Source organism: Poecilia reticulata, linkage group LG20 (assembly GCF_000633615.1).
Source record: "Poecilia reticulata strain Guanapo linkage group LG20, Guppy_female_1.0+MT, whole genome shotgun sequence".
NCBI classification, from domain to species: Eukaryota; Metazoa; Chordata; class Actinopteri; order Cyprinodontiformes; family Poeciliidae; genus Poecilia; species Poecilia reticulata.
This window is the reverse complement of record NC_024350.1, coordinates 15,687,554-15,709,277: the sequence shown is the minus strand read 5'-3', so window position 1 is coordinate 15,709,277 and position 21,724 is coordinate 15,687,554. Positions and strand designations below refer to the sequence as shown.

The window sequence follows — 21,724 nt, the reverse complement described above, 5'->3', positions numbered from 1 at the left end:
TTTTAGGGCATTTTATGGCTGATTTAATACACGGGTCCAAAATGACCCGCTAACACTACAGATGGCAGGAGAAAGCTAACACCAGAGGAAGGTTAAACAGCCTACAGTATTAATACTGTACTGTTTTGTTTACATATAAAATAAATATTTCCCCAATAAAGTCTATTGTAACTAATTGTGGATGCCTTTAGAAGAAAAATTATTCTGCATGTTACATTTTATGTTTATATGGAAACTTTGTGACCTCCCATGATAACATTTACACATTTATGCACAATCAGTACTAAGTGTAGTACTCAGTGTGATTGGCAGCAGAAAGAGCCTAATCTCACCATACTCAGCAGCCAAGAGACTACTTCGTCAAGACGCAGGGATGCATGAATAAAAGTAAAGTTAAAGTTGTTCAAGACACAAACGAAAGATAGTTATTTTTTTATATATTATTATTATTTAATCTTGTGCATTCTCCTGTAAGGCTTTTCTGGACAGTTGTCCATATTAATCCATATCAAAATTACTGTCAGGTTATGACAATATGAAAATGGTGACTTCAAATTAAACAAGAAAATTTGATCAAAATAGATTTAAAGACAAACACTAAATAGAAATAAAGAATTAACAGATCAGGACGAAGTGCAAGTCCAGAACTCCAATAATTAGCAATAACATTTGAATTTTCTCTAAGGTTTACTCATTACTTCCGTGCATGGTGTTGTAGTGGATAGTTTACAGTAGAGAATATGAAACCCAAAGAAGAGTATTACATGTTAGCGCCAACATGTCTGTATTCAAACAGTTGCTAATTTTACTTATAAGCCCTCATTTGAGTTTATAAGTATAACTGTTGCCCTGATGTGGAGCTTTTTTTGTTTGTTTGTTTTGGCACAATGTTAAGTTTAGGTCTACATGGACAGAATGAAGAATACTTTTTGGTTGTTTCATTGGAGTCTGTTAAATATTATTACCAACCATGTGTGCTGTTAATTAAAGGAGAAACCCTGATAGCTCATATCTGACAATATTGCTTGCTGGTCTGTTAGTAATTTGACAGGTCATAAAAGCACACTGATTGCTTGTTTAAACATTAACTTAAAGGATGAGACCCATTCTCTTTTCTTGAAACCACAGCTGTCCCTTGTCTTCATTACTTGCTGAGGACTTTAGGAGACCATTATGAGCAACTTTGGGCAAATCTTGAAGGAGATCGGGGAATTTGGCTTCTTTCAGAAACGCTTGGTGGCTGCATTATGCATACCCAGCATATTTCTGGGGTTCGATGTGATCGGCCAGGTGTTTACAGGTATGAACTTTCCGCACCGGTGTAACACCGACTGGATCTTGGAGCGGGGACCCAACCTGACTGATGAAAGACAAAGAAACCTCACCATACCCACTAACGGCGAGGGGAAGTTTGACAGCTGTAGAATGTTCACACCTGTAAGTTTGGACCTGGAAACCATTGAAAGGTACGGACTTAACGAAACAACGAGATGCATAAACGGATCAGAATTTGAGAAGCCCAACCATGCCTCCAGCATTGTGACAGAGGTAAGGAAATCTTGAGCAGCTCGACAGAGAGAGAGATAACTTTTGAGAGTCTGCAAAATGCCACATAATTGTCACTGAATGATTGACTGACGCTAAATAAGTGCTGACCTTGGAACGCTGATCTGCTGAAAGTGCATAATTATGACACAAAGTACTTTAAAGTTAGTTGACATGTTTTTTTTTAATTATTTGACTTGATAGTAAAACAGAACAAATGGCTAAAAATATAATTGCACATATTGATTACAAGAGGTTTTACAGACTGGTGAGTGCTAGATTTATAAATGTCACTTTCAAAAAACAACAATACACAATTAAAGGTACTTTAAGGCATTAAATACATATAATACATTTTTTTTAAATGACAGAATACATGTAAAAACCTTTGAACAGATTACAAGATGTTAAACAGTGGAGGGAGGCTCAGAGTCTAAAGACTGGAGATTCCATCCATCTCATTGCTTTAAGCTCTTGGTACTTGAGATATCTGGAATAAAAAGGGAAATGACGAAAACACATTATATGAGGTGTACCTAAGGACATCAAAGAGGCATGCAGCAACATGATGAAGACAGTGGAAGCAGTGGTTTTCCTTCACCCATAGCTTTTTACATGTAGGCTCAAAAGTTTAGTTGTTGTTTCTTCTGATCAGAGAAACTTCTTTCACATCACATTTCTTACTGTTTCAAGATGTATAATAACTTTTGAAAAGAAGTGTTGCGTAACCATGTTCATAACAAATTAATGCATCCAAAAAGTAGGATATATCAAAGTAGCTGAAGCAAAAGGATAAAAAAAACTTAGAGAAATGAAGTATAACTCATTTTTTCTTTATGTCTCTTCAATGTTGTTGTCAGTTTGACCTTGTGTGCGACAGAAGCAGTTTCATTGAGGCATCTCAGTCTATTTACATGGCCGGTCTGCTGGTTGGAGCCTTCGTTCTGGGACAGATGGCTGACAGGTGATGACCATTTGTGTCCAACCATTAACTAGGGAACAGTTAACTAGCAAAATTAACCTTTAGGGACATGTGTAACGTTTCAGCCTTCCTCTCTGTAGGTTCGGCCGACGCTTTGTGGTCCTGCTGTCGCTCCTCATCTTATTTGTGTTTGGAGTAGGACTCAGTTTCTCACCCAACATCTACGTTTACGTCGCTCTCAAGTTTGTTTGCGGCTTCTCAACATCTGGAATTGTCGCAAATGCCTTCGTCATTGGCAGGTTTCACAGCTGAATTTAATGGGAACTTTAGTTCGAGTGCACAATCTATACCAATCAATACCGTAATTTCCAGACTATTGAGAAAACCTGAATGTAAGCCTCACCAACTGACTTTAAGAGGCAAAAAAGTGTACATACATAGGCCATATCTGCCTATAAGCTGCAGATGTCGATGTTGTAACACGAGATATTTACACAGAAAGATTTTTATTTTTTTTTACATACCCTACATGCTTTATCCATAACAGTGTCTGTAACACAGCTGCTTAAAAAGCAAGAAACCTCAGGGGCTGACCAGAAAAAGCCCCTGATCACATCTTCCTCCTGCACACTAGAACCACCAAAGTAGTCTTCTTCAGTGTCGGAATTGAACAGCCTCACTCACACTCCCTCAGTCTCTCTTCTTTTGTTGCTCTCAATGTCACTTTCGTTTCACTCGTAAGCTTGTGCTGTCCTCTTCATCAGGCAGCACTCCAGCCTTTTGAAAACCTGGGGAAAAGCGTTACAGTAGTCACATTGCAGTGTTCAAAGCGCGTGAAGAAGCGGCAACTTATAGTCTGGAAATTACGCCGCATAGATAATTGATTTCACACTTCTTGTAATATTCCTTTAAAGGCGGAGAATGGAGTGATTCTTCAAAGTTTGCTCTCTGCACCATCATCTGCCATGCATTTTTTCCTCTTGGACTGATGATACTTTCTGGAGCTGCTTTTTTCATCCGCAACTGGAGGATCCTGCAGTTGGTGCTCTTCAGCCCCCTTATCCTCGTACTGGGAATCTTCTACTGGTTAGTATTTGTATGACTGCCTCTAAAAGTAGGCACAGGTAGGATTTCCACAGTATTAACCTGAGTAAAAAAAAAAAAGTGGGATTTTATGACTTATCAACATGTTAACATGATTTAAAATAACTTGACCAGATTATTTAATTTGAAACAGCTTCTCAACTTCAACTTTAAAACAGTTGAAGTTGCTGAAAACGAGTGACCTCAATAAAAACTGATGGGTGGAACTTCTTTAGTTTCCACCACACCATGACTGTCTTTTACATAAGGCAGGCAGAGGGGATGGAGGCAGACAAATTTCTTCCCTCAAGAGAATGAAACAACAAAAATGACTGTGACCAATATGTTTAAAAACCGCAAACTCTTTTTTTGGTGACTAATAGAAATATGCTGTATCTTTCAACACGTCATGCAGCTGAAAACAGCCACAAAAAACAATAAAAACAAACAGCACGGTTTGTGATCCAGACTTATTTGTCAAGCAGGATTCTTCCAGAGTCAGCTCGCTGGCTCATTACACAGGGCAGGAAGGAGGAGGCCATAAAGGAAGTACGGAGAGCCGCTAAAGTGAACAAGAGAAAAGTGCCAGAGGAGCTGCTAGAGAAAGTGAGTCCCACCAATCACACTCTGACCTCTACCAGAAACCTAGCTCACTAATCACACCCACAATTTTTCAGCTGGATGACATGGGTGCGAACAAAAAGGGGACCATGCTGGACATCTTCAGGTTATCGTACTTGAGAAAACGGGCTCTCATCATGAGCACTGTCTGGTACGTATCCAGCTGGCACTTTAGTAGCTTTAACTTTATGAGGTCACTTAATGTCTTTGTCATGACTTAACAGGTTTGCGACAAGTCTGATGTACTACGGACTAAGTCTCAATGTTGGCAACTTTGGTCTGGATATTTACCTCACACAGTTCATCTTTGGCATAGTGGAGGTTCCTGCTCGTGTGGGTATTTTGCCATTCTTACAGTATTTTGGAAGGAAAATTTGCCAAGGAGGAGTCCTGCTGTTTGGAGGCGTGGCTTGCCTTAGCATCCTTGTTATACCAAAAGGTAACACAATCTTGGCTTTGAAATGTTCGATTTAAAAAAAATCACAATCACCCTTCAATTATTTTGCCATTAGGTCATCTAATGGTTATGTCTATAAAAAGTCCAGCCCTCATTACAGAAATATAATTCGTTTGCTCGTCAGATCTTCCCATTGTGATCACAGTTATAGCCGTTCTGGGTAAATTTGCAGCCACTGCCAGTTTTGCCACAGTTTACGTTTATACAGCAGAGCTATACCCCACCATTCTGAGGTAAGAAAGTAATGACCTGAAGGCAAAACTAAGGATCCATCTTTATCATTTTAGCTTTATTGAAGCGATGAGACAGCTGACCACTTGATCTTCTGTCCCAACAGGCAGAACGGTGTGGGTCTGAACTCCATGTGTGCCCGAGTGGCAGGAATCCTTGCTCCCCTGATCCGTCTCTTGGATGTTTACCATTATACCATCCCCATGTTGATTTATGGCATTGTCCCCATCGTGGCTGGTGGTCTCTGTGTGCTGCTGCCTGAAACTCGCAACGCCGAGCTGCAGGACCTTGCTGAAAACGAGTGAGTTAACCCACCAGTTGGCTTATGCTGCTTGCTAATCACTCGCTTCTGTTTATAGTTTCAGAAAATCATCTGATGAAATCACAGAGAAAGGATCCTGTGCTCAAGAAGATAAAGAAGAAAAGAGCACAAAACTGTGATTGTTTCGGAGGTGACTGGCATTATGACTATCTGATGTAATAGTTATATGTTTTTATTGAGTTAACTGTAGAGTTTATCATTTGAATTATGTGTCACATTTTATTAGTTGTTACAATCTTATTTTTTTGACATTCCAAAGACAATGGGTCACTAATAAATTATAGTACTTTTAGTACCTTTTTCCCTTTTCTTTTTAATGATATGTAAATGTTAGTATGCGTCTTTGACAGTTATGTGCAGAAAAGCAGTGAAAATAAAACAAATTCTGTCTGCCTGTGTGATATATTTAGGTCCTAAACAGGTCTACATATGTGTTTTATTATTAGCATATATATGTATTGTAAACCATTAAGAAGAGATGGAGCAATTATTTTGACATTAATCATTTAGTTGTTATCAGAAGAAAACCGTTATCGTGAGATATTATGATTGATTATGACACATATAACTGATATTTGCAAGTCCTAAACACTAACAGTACCGTTTGGATTGTTAATTTTGCTATATGTGAACAGTTTTTTCCAAGTTGATTCCACGACAGAATAAGCTATATCAATATAATAATATGTGAACATATGATTGAATACAATCATTGTGTGCTGCTTGTTTATTTATTTATTTATTTGCATCACTTAATTTAACTATTATTCCGAAGTGACCTATTTTATAATAACTAGATCTTATATTGATAGGTGGATTTGCAAGCTATTCACTGTATACAGTCAAAAACAAACAACCAAAAAGGTAAATATATTTTTATCACCTGTAATTGTAATATTATTAATTATCAATATAAAAACCAAAAAATACAGTGAAAAAAACAAACAACAACAAAAAAAAAAACAATGGTCCTACCTCCCTGACACACTCACGCTGACTGATGGTTCCTTTTAGTGACTCTGACCTCAGGAATAAAATTGCAAAAAGTAGTTGTTAGATAAGATCAAATCTATTTCCTGTTAAATACTATGTAAGCATAGCACATTTGCATTAGTGGAACTAATGTTTGTGATTAGTGCTGTAGGTTTATAGTGCAACTACTAGTTCAGTTAGCGCTCCCCGCCGCTGTGCATCTGTAGCTCTCATCATGTCAGAAATGAAGAGAGCATCTGATCCTGATCCTGGAGGCCAAGTTAGCAGTTGGATGGTGAAAGGAAGCATTTCAAAAACTCACTGGTTTATGAGATCTACAAAGAAAGACTGTGAAGTTATCATTCAGCACAAAAACATTCTTTGCGGAAATCATGAACAAAAACATTAATAATGCTCGAGCTTCACTTGCAGCAGTTGACAAGCCCACAGTGCCTCCTGTGACTGAACCAACTGAACTTCACTCTAAAGGGTCTGCAATGAAGTTGACAACTTATGGCAGAGAAAATTCAAAAAACTACAGGGCTAATCTGCACATTCGCTCCACATACAGTAGCAAACCAAACAAATCCAGAATAAATGACCCAATTCCAAATTATGAGTAAATTAAGCTCAAGTTCCTTACTTCAGCAACATGGTTGTACTGAAAGCAGTTGTCTCTGACTGCATCTGCTGTTTTGGCAAAGAAACACCTTAGTTGCTGTTTCTTAATGACAAGAAAAATCTTAATGCTTCAAAGCTAATTTTCTGCTAAATGAAACTTTTATTACTGGCACAGAGACCTAGACTGGGTGGTATTATACAGTTATTATTAACAGATGATTAAACTGTGGGTTGCAGTGAGGCTTGTTTGTCACTTTTTGAAAATAACCTTTAATCATGTATTTAAACATGCACACATTTCTGTATGAAAAATGTTAACTGGTTTGATAAATACTCTGATCATCTAAGAAATTAAGTCATGGTTTCATTAAGTACAAGTTGAAAATTAGTCTTAAACCGTCTTGAAAGGCTTAAAACGTCGGTCTTTGTGTAATTAGTCACTAAGTGAACTGAGTTAAGAAAACAGAGTAACTTTTGAATATTCAAATGTATTCATTATTACTATAATTGTCTAATTATTGCAGCTTTGTGCAACACTGACATACTGTATGGCAGACCAAATGATTTTATAGCTTGACTTCATAGCGTAACTTTTTTCACAATCGAGTTGGTGCATTACATTCGTCACAGACAAACATTAATCAGATCCAGTTGTTTGAAACCTCAACGCAGTCCATGCTTCTGATTTTTGTCCCTGTTGGAAGATTTGTTATTAATTTGCCTAATCCTTCATCTCCACTGTAGATTCAGCTATAAAAAAAAACCCCACCTTGTTACAAGCAACTAGAAGAAGATACCCACCCAGGATGTGGAAATTAAATCAAATTATGGTGGAATAGCAAAAGGATTAAATAGTATTAATTATAATTCAAACCTGAGCCTATTAAATCTTCTATCATCTCACACGTCCTTTAGTTACGCTCCAGTTGTGAGATTAAGGGATCCTGGCTGGGACATTTTGTGACACTTCCTAACAAAATGCTCTGTTGAAAGATAATTTTAGCTATCAAATCAAATTACCAATTAATTAGAGAATTGAGTAAACAAAGTAGTCTTTCATTTGTTGTGGATTTTTTTTATGATGATAATCTTCACATCTTAATCCTCTGCAATTTGTATCTATACATATTACACACAATATAATGCGTGTGTAACATATCCCACACCTTTAACCTCATCAAAAAAGTTCATAAACATAATGACTTTCATCTTACCTTACTGCTTATCTTATTATGTTCTTTAAAGGGAAGAGTTAATGATCAATCGATACACTGTAGGTGTGCCATGGAAAAATGTTCATGAACTGTGAACTACTAGAGCGAAGGCGCCAAATACCACAGATGACAGATAAACAAAACTGCAGCAAGATACAATGACATTTGAAGAACAAACATGAGCAAAATCAATAGCTTCCCAGGCATGGATAATTACTTCACAGTGACTCAAATTTCACCTGAACTCACACATACCTGGTACTTAAAACCCAACCTGGGAAAGCTGATGACACATAGGAGCTAAATACTGATATGAACGCATTAGCTTCTAAAAGATAGAAGTATAATCTTATTGAGTCTCACAGTATTGTAATCCTGTTTGTTTCGAGACGTAATCATTAACTAAAAACTTAAAGTTTATTAATGATTGTAAGTGGGAAAAAAAACCCCAAAAAAACCACTGCATTGCAGGGGCTGTACAGATCGACAGGGTGGTTTACGGGTGAGTTCATTTTCTCTTCTGTGTAAAGTTCATTTAGATTTTTGAAGCTGACTCTACCTGCTGTGGTCATTGAATTGGAAAACATGCCGAGTCAATCCCGTTTGTTTTTCCAAGGTCTGCTGTGTGCTTACCCGTTCGCATGTTTACGTTCATAAAGAAATGTTACTCTAGTTCTCGTCATCATGACTTTTGGTGGCCTTCTGGTCTACTATACAAGTTAAAAAGACTCAGGTGACCAAAGTTTTCATGTGATCACACACAAACATTTATACACCAGTTTGTGGCTGTGTCACAAACTGGTGCTGATAGCACATTGTGTGACATTAACTACTACTTGCATGCTAAATGTCTGGTTCTTTAGTTAGGGAGAGGTGCACACATTCATGTTTAAAAACAAAATATAATATTTTGGAGCCAGTAAAACCAGAAATCTTCAGAGTATGAAGCATGAATACACAGAAAAGTGTTTTGAGTTCAGCTCTCAAAACCAGATATGCACGTCTATATATGACATATTTTATCCTGCTGCATCTTTCAGAATTTCATCATTGTCTTCGCCAAGGAGTGCATTATTTTTTTTGACAAAATACATACTGTTACTATAAATAAATCAAATACATGCACGGCTATTTATTGAAATAGGAAAATGTGAACACCTTGGACACTATAATGTATTCTGAAAATATTTTAAATCTGTACTGGAAGACCCTCTGCATAAATTATTGGTGTAGCACAAGTGCTACATATATGCACTGTTAATGAAAAAGCTACAACATAATTTCTTTCTATTCATAATTTGTAAATTAGTATTTATTGTGCTATTACATTGGAAAAAAAGGTCTTGTGGCTGTATGTTATTTGGATTTGAAGGAATCCAAATAAATCAGTTTAAACTAATTATTGGTTTTATTATGACTGATTATTAAGCCATATGTGTGTGTGAACAACACAGTAGATATGATGAATAAGAGATTTAAATAATGTTCTGTAATTCTTTATGATTAGTCATAAATAATGTTCACCCAATAGTTTGCATAAATTACTTCTTTTGACTTTATTGTTTGGATAAAAGTGATAAAAATGTTAGAATACCAAGTGCTTTAGAAGAAACCTATAATTTGTATGAATATCTGATGGCAAAACGCTGCAGGTGAAGTCATAAAATCTGCCTTTCGTGTAGGTCCAGCCAATGATGAAACAAAGTTTAAACTTACGTGTCGCCATGGAAATATTCAGATTTACACCTTCCTGCAAATCTGAATATTTACAGAAAGCTGTATATATTCAGATGATATACAGCTGTAAATATTGAGCTGAATATCATCAGATTTTGATCATCCTGTTGCGCGCTTGTAAAACTGATTAATAATGCCTTTTTAATTTATTGATTCCGGTTTTTTTCACTCATAACACAGCTTTATGATAACATGGTTTTTATCTCTATCTGACATTTTATTGCTGTCGTAATACCCATTGTTCCCCTCAAAAGAGCTACAAAGGCAGTGACAAGGACTATCTTATTTGTGCTTAGTTAAATATTAAACCTGTCTCTACTGTGCACATCTACGAGGAGAACTCTGTCAAACGTGCCACATGCCAAGATGAGCAGCTTCGGAGACGTCCTGAAGGAGGTCGGGGAGTTTGGCTTGTTTCAGAAAAGCTTGCTTGTTGCTTTATGCATACCCAGCATTTTCCCGGCTTTCGATGTCAGCAGTCAGGTGTTCGCGGGACTGAGCTTCTCTCACTGCTGCAACACGGACTGGATCTTGGAGAGAGGTGCAAACTTGACAAAAGAGAGACAAAGAAACCTCACCATCCCGGTGGACCGGGATGGGAGATTTGAAACGTGTGTCATGTTCACCCCCGTGGATCTGGATTTGGAGACTATTGAAGCACATGGCCTCAACGGGACAACAGAATGCATCAGTGGCTGGGACTACGAGGTTCAACAAGGAGCGTCGAGCCTTGTCACAGACGTCAGCAAAAATCCATTATTTTCTTACAGTCTTGCTTTCTCCTTGGAATTCTTAGTGCATTTTTATCTTCTTCTGTAATAACAGTTGCTTTTGTTTACAGTTTGATCTAGTTTGCGGCAAAAGTGGGTTAATCGAGGCATCGCAGTCCATCTTCATGGCAGGTATTCTCGTTGGATGTTTGGTGTTTGGGGCTATTTCTGACAGGTAATACTTTTCCTTTTACCTCACCATTTTGGGAAGAACTCATGGTACTAATATCAACCCTGTGCTATTATTTCCAGGTTAACCGATTGTGGGAAATAACGCTTTTATTTTTTTATCTTAGTCAATATACTGAGACTGTTTTTCATTTTAGTGTAATGTGATGTTAGATTTATCGGATATTAGACTATTTCGGGGTTTCTGCACAGTCCTGAGAAGTTTGGAAAAGTCTGGAAGTTCTTTTGGTCATATTCCAGGTTTGACTAAGTTTGGGTGGAACTGTGGGAAAAATAACCGAATTTACAGACTTCACTTCTTACTCCCCAATTTAAAAGATTGTGTCTATATTTATTTTAACTGAAAAAGAAAAGAGGCGCTTTTTTTATCTTAATTTATATCTAAATTACTTATTCTTTTGATTTTCCACAGCACACCTTGAATTTTATGACAAATATTTATAAAATTTGAAGGACCGTGACTTAGTGGTGGGCGATCAGGTCTGGTATTTGATGGGCATGATGTCATTTTTTGATTTTTGGTATTTGTTTGTTCTGATACCAAATCACAATAAACAAATAATAAAATGTGAAATAGCTCTTTACATCACAGCCTCATCGGAAGCCACTTTGACGGCATTGTGTTTGTTTTGTTTTTTTTTTGTAGTTTGTAGAACTTGCAGAAAATAAAGCCAAAGGTGAAAGTTTTAGCCTTAAATATTCAGAATTTTATAATCGGTGATGAAAGAAATGAAGGAATCTGACTGGAAAAGCCTTTACCTGTAAAATTTAAAATGTGCAGGAATGAATGTCTGATAGCACACATGAGTAAAGTGGACTTCTACCATCTTATAGCAACTCTAATCTCAAAACATCAAAGGTGCTTATGAGGCTGCATTAGACATTTACATAGAAATATGGAAATTGTTATTTACAGACAAAATGGGGTTAGGAATCCTTACTCGTGCACTATTAAATATTTTAATTTGTGAAACAAGTACTGGGAATGTAATATGCAAAGCACTTCAGATCAGCTGATATGCCTGAAGGCCATCTGTAACTTAATGTTAAATTTAATGTTGAGTTTTATGATTAAAAAAAAAATCAAATCAAGAATTATGTGTGATTTCTTTGCGTTCTTTTTTCAATTTTGCCCTCTAATAAAGCTCTGTTTTCTTTTCTAGGTTTGGTAGAAGACTTGCAGTCCTGCTTTCAATTCTCCTTCTACTGTTGTTTGGAGTGATTACGGCTTTCTCACCAAACATCTACGTTTACATAATCTTTAAATTTTTATGTGGGTCTTCGGGTGGTGTCATTATTCTGAACACATGTGTCATGGGTAGGTCAGTGTTTTCTTGTTTTGTTTTGTTTTGCTTGAACCCTGACTTACACAGATCTTATGTATTTCACTCTAAGCACAGTATGAAGGTACAGTTTTAACATTACAAACGTTTTAATCTCTTACTCTTCACCAGTGTCACATAATTATGACCATAAGTGACTTTTCTCCTAATCTGGTTTCCAGCGGTGGAGTGGTCTGACGTTTCAAAGTCTGCTCTTTGCACAACGACCATCATCGCTTTCTTTTCAATCGGACAGATGATTCTGTCCGGTGTTGCATATTTGATCAGAAACTGGAGGATCCTGCAACTTGTGCTCTTCAGCCCTCTTATTGTAATCCTGTTGCTCTTCTTCTGGTTCGTAGCAGAAAAATTGCATCGCCAACTAAAACGTTGCTTTTGCAGTCTTTAGTTGCATTGGAGGTCTTTTCTCGACAGGTTTCTCCCAGAATCATCTCGATGGCTGATGACGCACGACAGGAAGGAGGAGGCCGTGAAGGAGCTCCGCCGGGCAGCCAAAGTTAACAAACGAAGAGTACCAGGAGATCTGCTAGAAAAGGTTTCCCATCCACATGTCAAACTTCAGAAACCTCGAATGTCTTCCTCAGACCTGATATTAATATATTTGCCTGGATGGTTTTGAATCCACAGTTTTATGTTTTCGCATGCGTCTTTAAATATAAAAAGTTTTTCTGTGACATTACAAAATACAGCCAACTAAGCTTGATTTCTTGGCCTGAATTGTTTCATTTGAAGCAAAGAAAAGACAATCAGTTTAGGATTTCATTGTCAGAGCAAAGACCAAAACTATTTTGGGCTGATCTTTCACTTCATCAGAATCAAGCGGGATTATATTAACTTAAAACAAGCAATCTGAAGTCACGTAAGTGAAGTACTTAAAGGAGGTGGAGAGTATTAGGTATAATTGACTTTTTTTTTTAGCTTATATCATGTTGCAATGTTATTAAAGTAAGAGCTGCATGAGTTCATGCATGAGTTTTTAAATTGTGTGGGGTCTGGCAGGGTCACACTGACGCCATGTGCGTTTTTACAAGGTTTGATTTTTTTTTTTTTTTTGTATGGTTTCATAAATTGATGATCTGATGGGACAAGCCCACCAGATCCCCTATTTCCAGCAATGTCATTTCCTTTTTCCTCCTGTGGGAGAATTAAAGAGACAGAGGCCAATTTCAAAGCATCAGATAAAAGGCAAAGTGAAATTTCGTCTGTTTTTTATAACATACACGTCTTTCATAACAATGTTTTAGGTTAGGATGATGCACTGTCTAAATAACGCCATAAACACTAAAATGTCTATAACTGTATTTTTGTGTAAATTTTCCTGAAGTTCATTTTCAACATTTCAGGTACATTTGGAAACTATCCCGGACAGAAAGAACATGACGGACATCCTCCGCATATCATATTTGAGGAAACGCACTCTAATAATGAGCTTTAACTGGTTTGTCTCCTTAAGAATCCATTTGCTTTAAAAAGTTACCATGTGCAGATATATGACAGTAGTCAAGCTAATGGTGCATCTGATTTCAGGTTTGCATCCAGCTTCCTGTTTTATGGACTGAGCCTAAATATAGGGAGTTTCGGCCTAAATATCTACCTCACCCAGCTCATCTTTGGCACTGTTGAAATTCCTGCCAATGTGGCTTGTTTGACTATGATTCAGCGTTTTGGGAGGAGAATATGTCAGGCAGGCTTCCTTTTCCTTGGAGGAATCTCTTGTTTGGTTGCCACTGCGGTCCCAAGAGGTAACCATATTAGCTGTTTGTTGTTGGCGGTTTTCTTACACTTTATTTATTTATTTATTTATTTATTTATTTATTTATTTATTTATTTATTTATTTATTTATTTATTTATTTATTTATTTATTTATTTTTTAAATATGCTAATCACATTTGTTTTATACCCACCAGCCCTACCTTGGCTGGTGACAGTCATTGCTATGATGGGAAAATTTTCTGCTACAGCTGCCTTCAGTACAGCCTATGTCTATACAGCTGAATTATATCCTACTGATATAAGGTATTACTGCTTATTCCTTAAAAAACTAAATACACTGTGAAGTCTAGAAAAGAAGAAAAAAAGCTGATTTGGTTAAAATATGCATTGAAATAAACACCCAATTAAAAAGCAGACGCAACTTTCACTTATTTCCCGGCAATACAGTACAATACAAACAACTAACTAATTTGTATGTTTGCATCGTTATAACTATATTTGAAACATTTCTAAATTACATGTTTCCACATAGAATAGGATATTTATTAAGGCTTCTTAATGTGTATGTGTGCAATGCAGCCCAAACATAACATTAGCTGTTCAGATAGAAATATTTACATTTTTAGATGCCAGCCAACATTCCAAACTCAATAAACAAACTTTCAAATTCACATTGCAAACTCTCACCATAAGTGTAACAAAGAATACAGACAACATTGTCCAAATCATATTAACTTGTCCGTTATCTTATTTTAAACAGCATTTTCTTTCATTTTCTAGGGAAGTAACATTACCGCCACCTAGTGGTAAATTTGTTCCTTACTTTCATCCTAGACAAGTTTTGATGCACTGGCCTAAAAACCCTTTTATCTTCTGAGATAACCAAGTCAAGGCACTAAAATTTGTCTTTTCCAAAATCTCTGAAAACTGTGACAGTCATGTAGTGTGTCACCAAGCTTCTTTCAAAATATTATATTGCAATATACAAATGTAAAATGAGAAAAAATGTGATAGTTGAAGTTTTGGTGTTGAAAATTTAATCCAATTCTAATGGCTGGGTAGGTAGGAGGCTGTAAATAAGAGCTATTTACAGAATCAAATATCTGTGAATGTCATATTTTACGTTACATATTTGGTTGTGTAGAGAAGAGTTGTTTGGCATTAGTGCTCAACTCACAAATGAATTTCCCATGCAAGTATTGCATCATTTAAAATAGAAATAAACAGGTTTTTCTTAGGAGTGACATAAATATTATTTCCACAAAAGGAATGATCAACCAAATAAAGCTTTGTTTATTTCTTGTGTAGAGTTAAGTACATATTTAATTAGAGTCATATTGACTATTGTAACCAAACTCATTTTAGCTCTGGCTGTGCTGTCTTGCAGACATAGCGGTATGGGTGTGAACTCTATGTGTGCTCGGGTGGCGGGCATCCTCTCACCACTAGTCAAGCTCTTGCAGGCCTACCACTATAGCGTTCCCATGGTGATTTACGGCATCATCCCGATGGCTGCTGGTTGTTTCAGCCTGTTGCTCCCTGAAACACTCAATGTCGAACTCCAAGACCACATTGAACTGAAGTAGGCTGAGCACTGCGACTAATAGCAACATGTGTTATTTTCACTGCATTGCACCGTAATTAATACGCGTGTCGCTTGTTTGTGTTTTTGAAATAGAAAATCCACAAATGCACCAGAGGGGAGCCAACGCTGCGATGAAGGGATGGAGGAGAAACTATAAATCTGAATATAAACTATAATTTGTTGCATTTCTTAATCATTTATTAACATTTGTAACAGATCTAACTAAAAAAAAAAACATTTTAGGAGGAACTGTTTAAATATGTTTAATGTGGTATGTTCTCATTTAATGACTGTTGCGCAGCATCCAAGGCAGCTTTATCTTTTAAAAATGTGTTTTATAGTTTATAAGTTCATTTGATTTTAATTAAATGATTTTCTGTTGACAAAAATCCAAACTTTTCCACATTTGTACATTTAATAAACTTAGGAAACCAATGCTAGGCTTCCCAAGACTTTTAAAATTCATTTTTGTTTTCATTTGGATAGATCATCAAAAAATATTAACCTTTGTGTTTTTATAGGTTGCCTTTAAGCGGAAGTTGAATGTGATATAAAATATTGTTTTTTATGGCTTATTTGTTCTTGTTTTAGCAACGAGAGTACTTTAGCTCGGCTATATTTAAAATGCGCTACGTCTATAGTTTATGAATTCTGGACAAGATCATTTCACACTAAATGCAGTTTATGATCTGTTTAACTCCATTTTGTTTGAACTCTTCACTTGCATTGTTTGCAGAAGAGTTATTTCTATAACACTTATCAATGTTATCAGTGTTATCAACCATTCTAACAGTTTGGCTGTGTTGCATTTTATTGTCCTTGGAGCGATCATGAAGTAATAAGAACTGAGGACATACCATTACTTCTTTTGAGCTTATCTTAGCTGTGCTTGGTTAATTATTAAACGTGCTTAATAGTGGCTTTAGTGTCTCTACTCCTTCTTCAGATTCTCAACCTGCTAATGGATGAGCCACATGCCAAGATGAGCAGCTTCGGAGACGTCCTGAAGGAGGTCGGGGCGTTCGGTTTGTTTCAGAAAAGCTTACTCGTTGCGCTGTGCATACCCAGCATTTTCCCAGCTTTTGACGTGACAAGCCAGGTGTTTACTGGAATGGGTTTCCCACATCACTGTAACACTGACTGGATTTTGGAGCGTGGACCAAACCTAACCAAAGAGAGGCAGAGGAATCTCACCATCCCCGTGGATGAGAACGGAAGATTTGAAAGTTGCAAAATGTTCACCCCTGTGGATCTGGATTTGGAAACGATTGAAAAGTATGGCCTGAACGGGACAACGGGGTGCATCAGTGGCTGGGACTATGAGGTCCAACCTGGTGTTTCCAACATTGTGACAGAGGTAAAAAATAAAATAAAAACAAAAATAACAATGTGCAGTTGAAGCCAGTTATTTAAATTTGTTGTTTAAATGTCCATTAATATGTCTGCTGGGATTTTCAAAGGTTAGATCTAAGAGATGAACTTACTTTGGTTTTGGAACTTGTTTTGTAAAATGAGGGCATCAACCTCCACCAAAAGTTGAAAGAAGAGTATCATTATCTTCAGCAGGCATGCCCAATGTAAGGCCTGAGGGTCATTTGCTGTCCACTGAGGGATTTTGTGTGGCTCCTTACCAGTAAAAAGGAGCCACCCTTCTAGTGAAAACTTGACTCAACAGCACAAGCAGAAAGGAATCTTTTTTTCTTTTTTTTTTTATATGGGGACAACAATGTCCCCATATATGGGGACAACAATGTCCCCATATATGGGGACAAAATTGTCCCCATATTTGGGGACAACAATGTCCCCATATTTGGATCAACGAATCTGAAAAAACAAATTTATGAATTTCTGAAGAGGTTCAGAAATCATGCACTTGAACCTTCTTAGTGAGTAGACAAAATGGTTTTCAAATTTGTTTTATTAATATTTGTTCTACAAAAATCAGACAATGAAATATGGCATGTTTAGTTTTCTCATGTGCAGGTGTCCTGTGAGTAGATTCAACCTGACAATTTTGGCTCGCGGGCCAAAAAGTTTGGACCTTACAAGTCTTAGCTTGCAGTCAAAAGACCCCTCTTCATTGAAGAAAGGAGATACTCCAAAGCAGCATAAGAGCTACACTATAGTGCAGATACACGTAGGAAGGAAACCTTAATTACTGAAGATACAGTGAGACAAAAAAGGAAGTTAAAGGCGATTGATTATGTGGGTTTTTTTCATTGTTTATTCAAATATCTGGCTTCAACAGTATTTCTGTGTTTCTCTTGCGTACTTTGCAGGTTATTCATGTCTATCTTTATATTGTCTCTGTAACGATTGCTCCTTTTTGCAGTTTAATCTGGTTTGTGACAAAAGTGGTTTAATTGAGGCATCACAGTCCATCTACATGGCTGGTGTTCTGGTCGGTTCGCTGACGTTTGGGGCGATTTCTGACAGGTATTACTTTTCCTTTAAACATCAGCAGAACTGTTGCCAGAGCAGGCTTTACAAATTTAACATCATTCCGCATCCAAACCAAATTATGTTGCGTTCTTTAAAAATCTCAAACAGGGTTCTGATTAATGAACACGAGCTAAAAATGAAAAGGTTGTTTCTACAGAGTTGTGACCAGCAGACAATATCTTACCTGAGAAAAACAAGTATCTGAACCTGCGAACTAATCTCAGATTAGATAAGCTGAGCAAAGGTCTTCAGTGGGTATTTAATAAGAACACCATTGCAGTTCATCCTGAAGACCTCATTAAGTCCACGTCCTTCAAAGCTATGCTGCATTTGTTGTTGTTTAAGCCAGATTGCCAGCTGAAAAGAAGATACAAAACTTACATTTGTTTGACTTGCATTGAATACTTTTCTTTCAGACTGTTTCTCTGGACTGTTTCTTCAACAGTGTTGATTTCTGCATTCCAGAAATCACATGTAACATTACCTTTACATATTGCCTCAGTTTTTTGAATTTGAAATTGTCAAGATTGTGTCTCGATTCAGACGTGGACTTGAGTCCGTATCGAATTACAGCTTGCCTTCCTCTCAGTTCATTGTCTTCTGGACTGAGAGTGCTTTTGATTCTAGTCGGCTCCGCATCGTCAAGATCTGAACGAAATTTGAAGAAGCAGTATTCGATTTTTATGCTTCACAAACCTGAAACAAACTTGCAGAGCACTGTGAAACAGCCAAAATACAGAGTTCTTTTAAATCACTTGAAGATGATTCTGGCAAAATAATGGATGTATTGCATTTGTCATATTAAAAAGTAGAGCACAACCAAGCTAATGTAGAAAGTGTTCAAATCTAATGTTCCTCTCCTTAGGTTTGGCAGAAGATTCGGGATCCTTCTTTCCGTTTTCATCCTGCTGCTGTTCAGCGTCAGCACGGCTTTCTCACCAAACATCTACGTTTACATGACTCTCAAATTTTTATGTGGAACTGGTGTCGTTATCATGACCACATTTGTGATGGGTAGGTTCATCGTTTTGTTTCTCCTTTATGTTCAAGAGTATTGTTCTGTGCCCTAATATCAGAAGCAGCAATGTTGGCAAGTTTTTTTGTTTTGTTTTTAAAGTATCAAACCTTGGGGACTTAAAAATGTAACATCGAGCCTATTTTACCACTTTCCAGTGGTGGAATGGACAGATCCTTCAAAATCGGCTCTCTGCACGATGTCCATTATGAGCTTCTTTTCAGTCGGACAGATCATTTTGTCTGGGATTGCTTATTTGATAACAAACTGGAAGATCATGCAACTGGTGCTCTTTAGCCCTCTTGCCATTGTCCTGGTGACCATGTTATGGTGAGCAGATGGTATATTATTCTTAAAGAAACAGATTTTACACCATAAAATTCAATTCAAGGAAATTTAGGGTTCAAACTGAACAAATGGTTGTTTTTTTTCTCCCAGTTTTCTTCCAGAGTCAGCCCGATGGCTCGTGTCTCAGGGCAACAAGCAGGCGGCTCTGAAGGAGCTCCAAAGGGCCGCCAAAGCTAACAAGAGAAATGTAACAGTGGATCTGCTTGATAAGGTCTTCGTCCACAATTAGACTTTTGACAAAACCAGATTTAGAAAGTCTTTGAATTGATGTGAACAATTTCCACCAACTCTTTTCTCATTTTTTTTAGATGAACTTAGAGCCTTCTCCGAACAGAAAGAACATGGTGGACATTTTCCGAATAGCCTACTTAAGAAAGAATACCGCAGTCATGGCCCTTAACTGGTGTGCCCCATTTAAAAATGGTTCATATCTTTAAGCGCTACCAAACAGACATGGAAACTAAATGCATCTGATTCCAGGTTTGCGGCAACTTTTCTGTTTTACGGACTGAGCCTAAATATCGGAAGTTTCGGCCTAAACATCTACCTCACGCAGCTCATCTTCGGCTTCATTGAGATTCCTGCCAACTTGGCCGGCTTGACTCTGATTCAGCGCTTTGGGAGGAGAATATGCGAAGCAGGTTTCCTGTTCTTTGGTGGGGTTTCTTGTTTGGTGGCCACTGTTGTCCCAAAAGGTAACTTTAAAGTCATGTCTATGTATATAATTTGTTGTTGCTGTAAAGTGTAAAACAGTTTTGCACCTCTATGCTTTGTATCTTGTACCAATCAGATCTTCCAGTGGTGGTGACTGTCATAGCAATGCTGGGAAAGTTTGCTGCTACGGCTGCCTGCAGCACAGCCCACGTCTACACAGCTGAATTATATCCTACAGATTTAAGGTAACTTTCTTCCTTCTGCCTTTGCTCCACAATCTATAATAACCAGGACAGTGATGAAGCATATCTTTCAGCCTGTTTGGGCCTCCGTTTCTAATGCCATCATGTACACCAAGGAAGATGGAGATGCAAAATAATTCTTCACAGTTGCAATTCAATAAAATAAAATTCCAAGAATATTTAGGGAGATGTCATAATAATAATAATAATAATAATTATTATTATTATTATTACCAGAACTGTCACTCTAATGCACATTCCCCACCTCTTCAATTAGCTAAACCCTCTGAATACTTTGTGAGGGAGACGTGCAGAGTTGGCATAAAACATAGCAGCAGTGAATGGAAGCAGACGAAAGTCTCAATTTTCCATACGTGTTGCAATCGGTGCGCATTTTATCCGCGAGGGTGTATAGCCACTACAGCAATGCAGCTGTAGTACTTAAACTGCATTCCTTCTATATTATAGTTTGAGAGATGGCAATTAAAATAAGGAAGGCAATTAAAGGCCAGGCATACAAACGAAGACACGTTTTATTCTTTGTCATCTATTGCTTTGATATCAAGGAAAAGTTTTCAGTCATAAATATTTAAGCAGCTGTGCCAGGGCGCTGTGACCTTAAAGGTATTTTTTGTTCTCAGAGCTCAACCAATTGAAACAATAACTCATTCTAAAAACCAATAAAGCAAGAATGGTTTCAGTAGTTGTCTTAGCCACCTAAATATAAGTAGAATTATTTTATTACAAATGTTCCGAATTACAATTATTCTGAACATCTTTCAATATGTGGAGCTTAGTAATGCAGAGCTGTAAACAGCTTTGATTTGGTCCAATTGTTCTTTTTTTTTTTTTTTGTAGACACAGCGGTGTCGGCTTCAACGCCATGTGTGCTCGTGTGGCTGGCATACTCTCACCACTGGTCAGGCTATTGGAGGTCTACCATTATAGTGTTCCCATGGTGGTGTACGGCATCGTCCCATTGGCTGCTGGGGGTTTCTGCTTGCTGCTGCCTGAAACACTCAATGTTGAATTTCAGGAGGTCACTGTGATCGGGTAAGCTGAATACAACAACTAATTTTTTTAGGTAATGCAATTGATACATTAAAGACTAACTTCGTGGCATGTGCTCCTTTCCTGTTTTTTTGTTGTTGTTTTTTTTGTAGACGTAGAATAAGTGGACCACTGGAGGACCAACGTTGCACTGAAGACACTGTCAAGAGTTCATAAACTGTAATGTTTATCTTGGTTGTCTTATGCCAGCCTCACCATGCTGTAAGCTTCTCCACTGTCTACGGTTTCTTTGCCTTTGTGATTGTTCAATAAAGTTCTCCAACAAACCTCTGAGGTCTTCACAGAGCAGCTGGATTTATACTGGTGACTTTAAAGCATTTTGTTGGTTATTAATTTGTGAGACTACAGTAGAAGGGGGCTAGATAAAAATGTCGCCCTTTTTTGATTTGTTAGAAAAATTCCTAAAAACCTTTTCTTCCGTTAAGTAACTGTGGCCTACTTCCTAAATCTCATTAAAAACATGAATATTGTGAGAAAACATTCGAAAGTCAAAGTGATACAAATACTTCTTCAAGGGACTGTCTTTATATGCAGTTTAATGCTGTGTTCAAGTTGTGCTCGGAACTGGGAAATTTCAACTATCCAGTCAAAACAATTCAACTGGAAAGCCCTAATAAAATTTGCCC

The 21,724-nt window shown here is 37.3% G+C and overlaps 3 protein-coding genes across 4 annotated transcripts; all 3 read left to right on the top strand.

Annotated features, from left to right (window-relative positions):
- The first annotated feature begins 1,142 nt into the window (after nt 1-1,142).
- On the top strand, nt 1,143-5,584 carry LOC103456559 (solute carrier family 22 member 13-like). Of its 2 annotated transcripts, none has more exons than XM_008396192.2 (10): nt 1,143-1,548; nt 2,406-2,509; nt 2,608-2,762; nt 3,382-3,553; nt 4,036-4,156; nt 4,228-4,322; nt 4,396-4,610; nt 4,753-4,861; nt 4,966-5,160; nt 5,225-5,584. In XM_008396192.2, the coding sequence occupies exons 1-10, from the start codon at nt 1,174-1,176 to the stop codon at nt 5,298-5,300; spliced, it is 1,617 nt and encodes a 538-aa protein (XP_008394414.1). In that variant the 5' UTR covers nt 1,143-1,173; the 3' UTR covers nt 5,301-5,584. The 2 variants fall into 2 exon arrangements, with proteins under 2 accessions (XP_008394414.1, XP_008394413.1); XM_008396191.2 differs by having other exon boundaries at nt 5,219-5,584.
- A 4,475-nt stretch (nt 5,585-10,059) lies between these two features.
- Nucleotides 10,060-15,521, top strand: LOC103456560 (solute carrier family 22 member 13-like). Its single transcript, XM_008396193.2, has 10 exons — nt 10,060-10,466; nt 10,567-10,670; nt 11,848-12,002; nt 12,189-12,360; nt 12,442-12,562; nt 13,371-13,465; nt 13,555-13,769; nt 13,936-14,044; nt 15,129-15,323; nt 15,420-15,521. The coding sequence occupies exons 1-10, from the start codon at nt 10,092-10,094 to the stop codon at nt 15,481-15,483; spliced, it is 1,605 nt and encodes a 534-aa protein (XP_008394415.1). The 5' UTR covers nt 10,060-10,091; the 3' UTR covers nt 15,484-15,521.
- Nucleotides 15,522-16,239: 718 nt separating this feature from the next.
- LOC103456561 (solute carrier family 22 member 13-like) lies at nt 16,240-21,360 on the top strand. Its single transcript, XM_008396195.2, has 10 exons — nt 16,240-16,683; nt 17,659-17,762; nt 18,634-18,782; nt 18,942-19,113; nt 19,222-19,342; nt 19,440-19,534; nt 19,612-19,826; nt 19,922-20,030; nt 20,886-21,080; nt 21,191-21,360. The coding sequence occupies exons 1-10, from the start codon at nt 16,288-16,290 to the stop codon at nt 21,252-21,254; spliced, it is 1,620 nt and encodes a 539-aa protein (XP_008394417.1). The 5' UTR covers nt 16,240-16,287; the 3' UTR covers nt 21,255-21,360.
- The last annotated feature ends 364 nt before the right edge of the window (nt 21,361-21,724 follow it).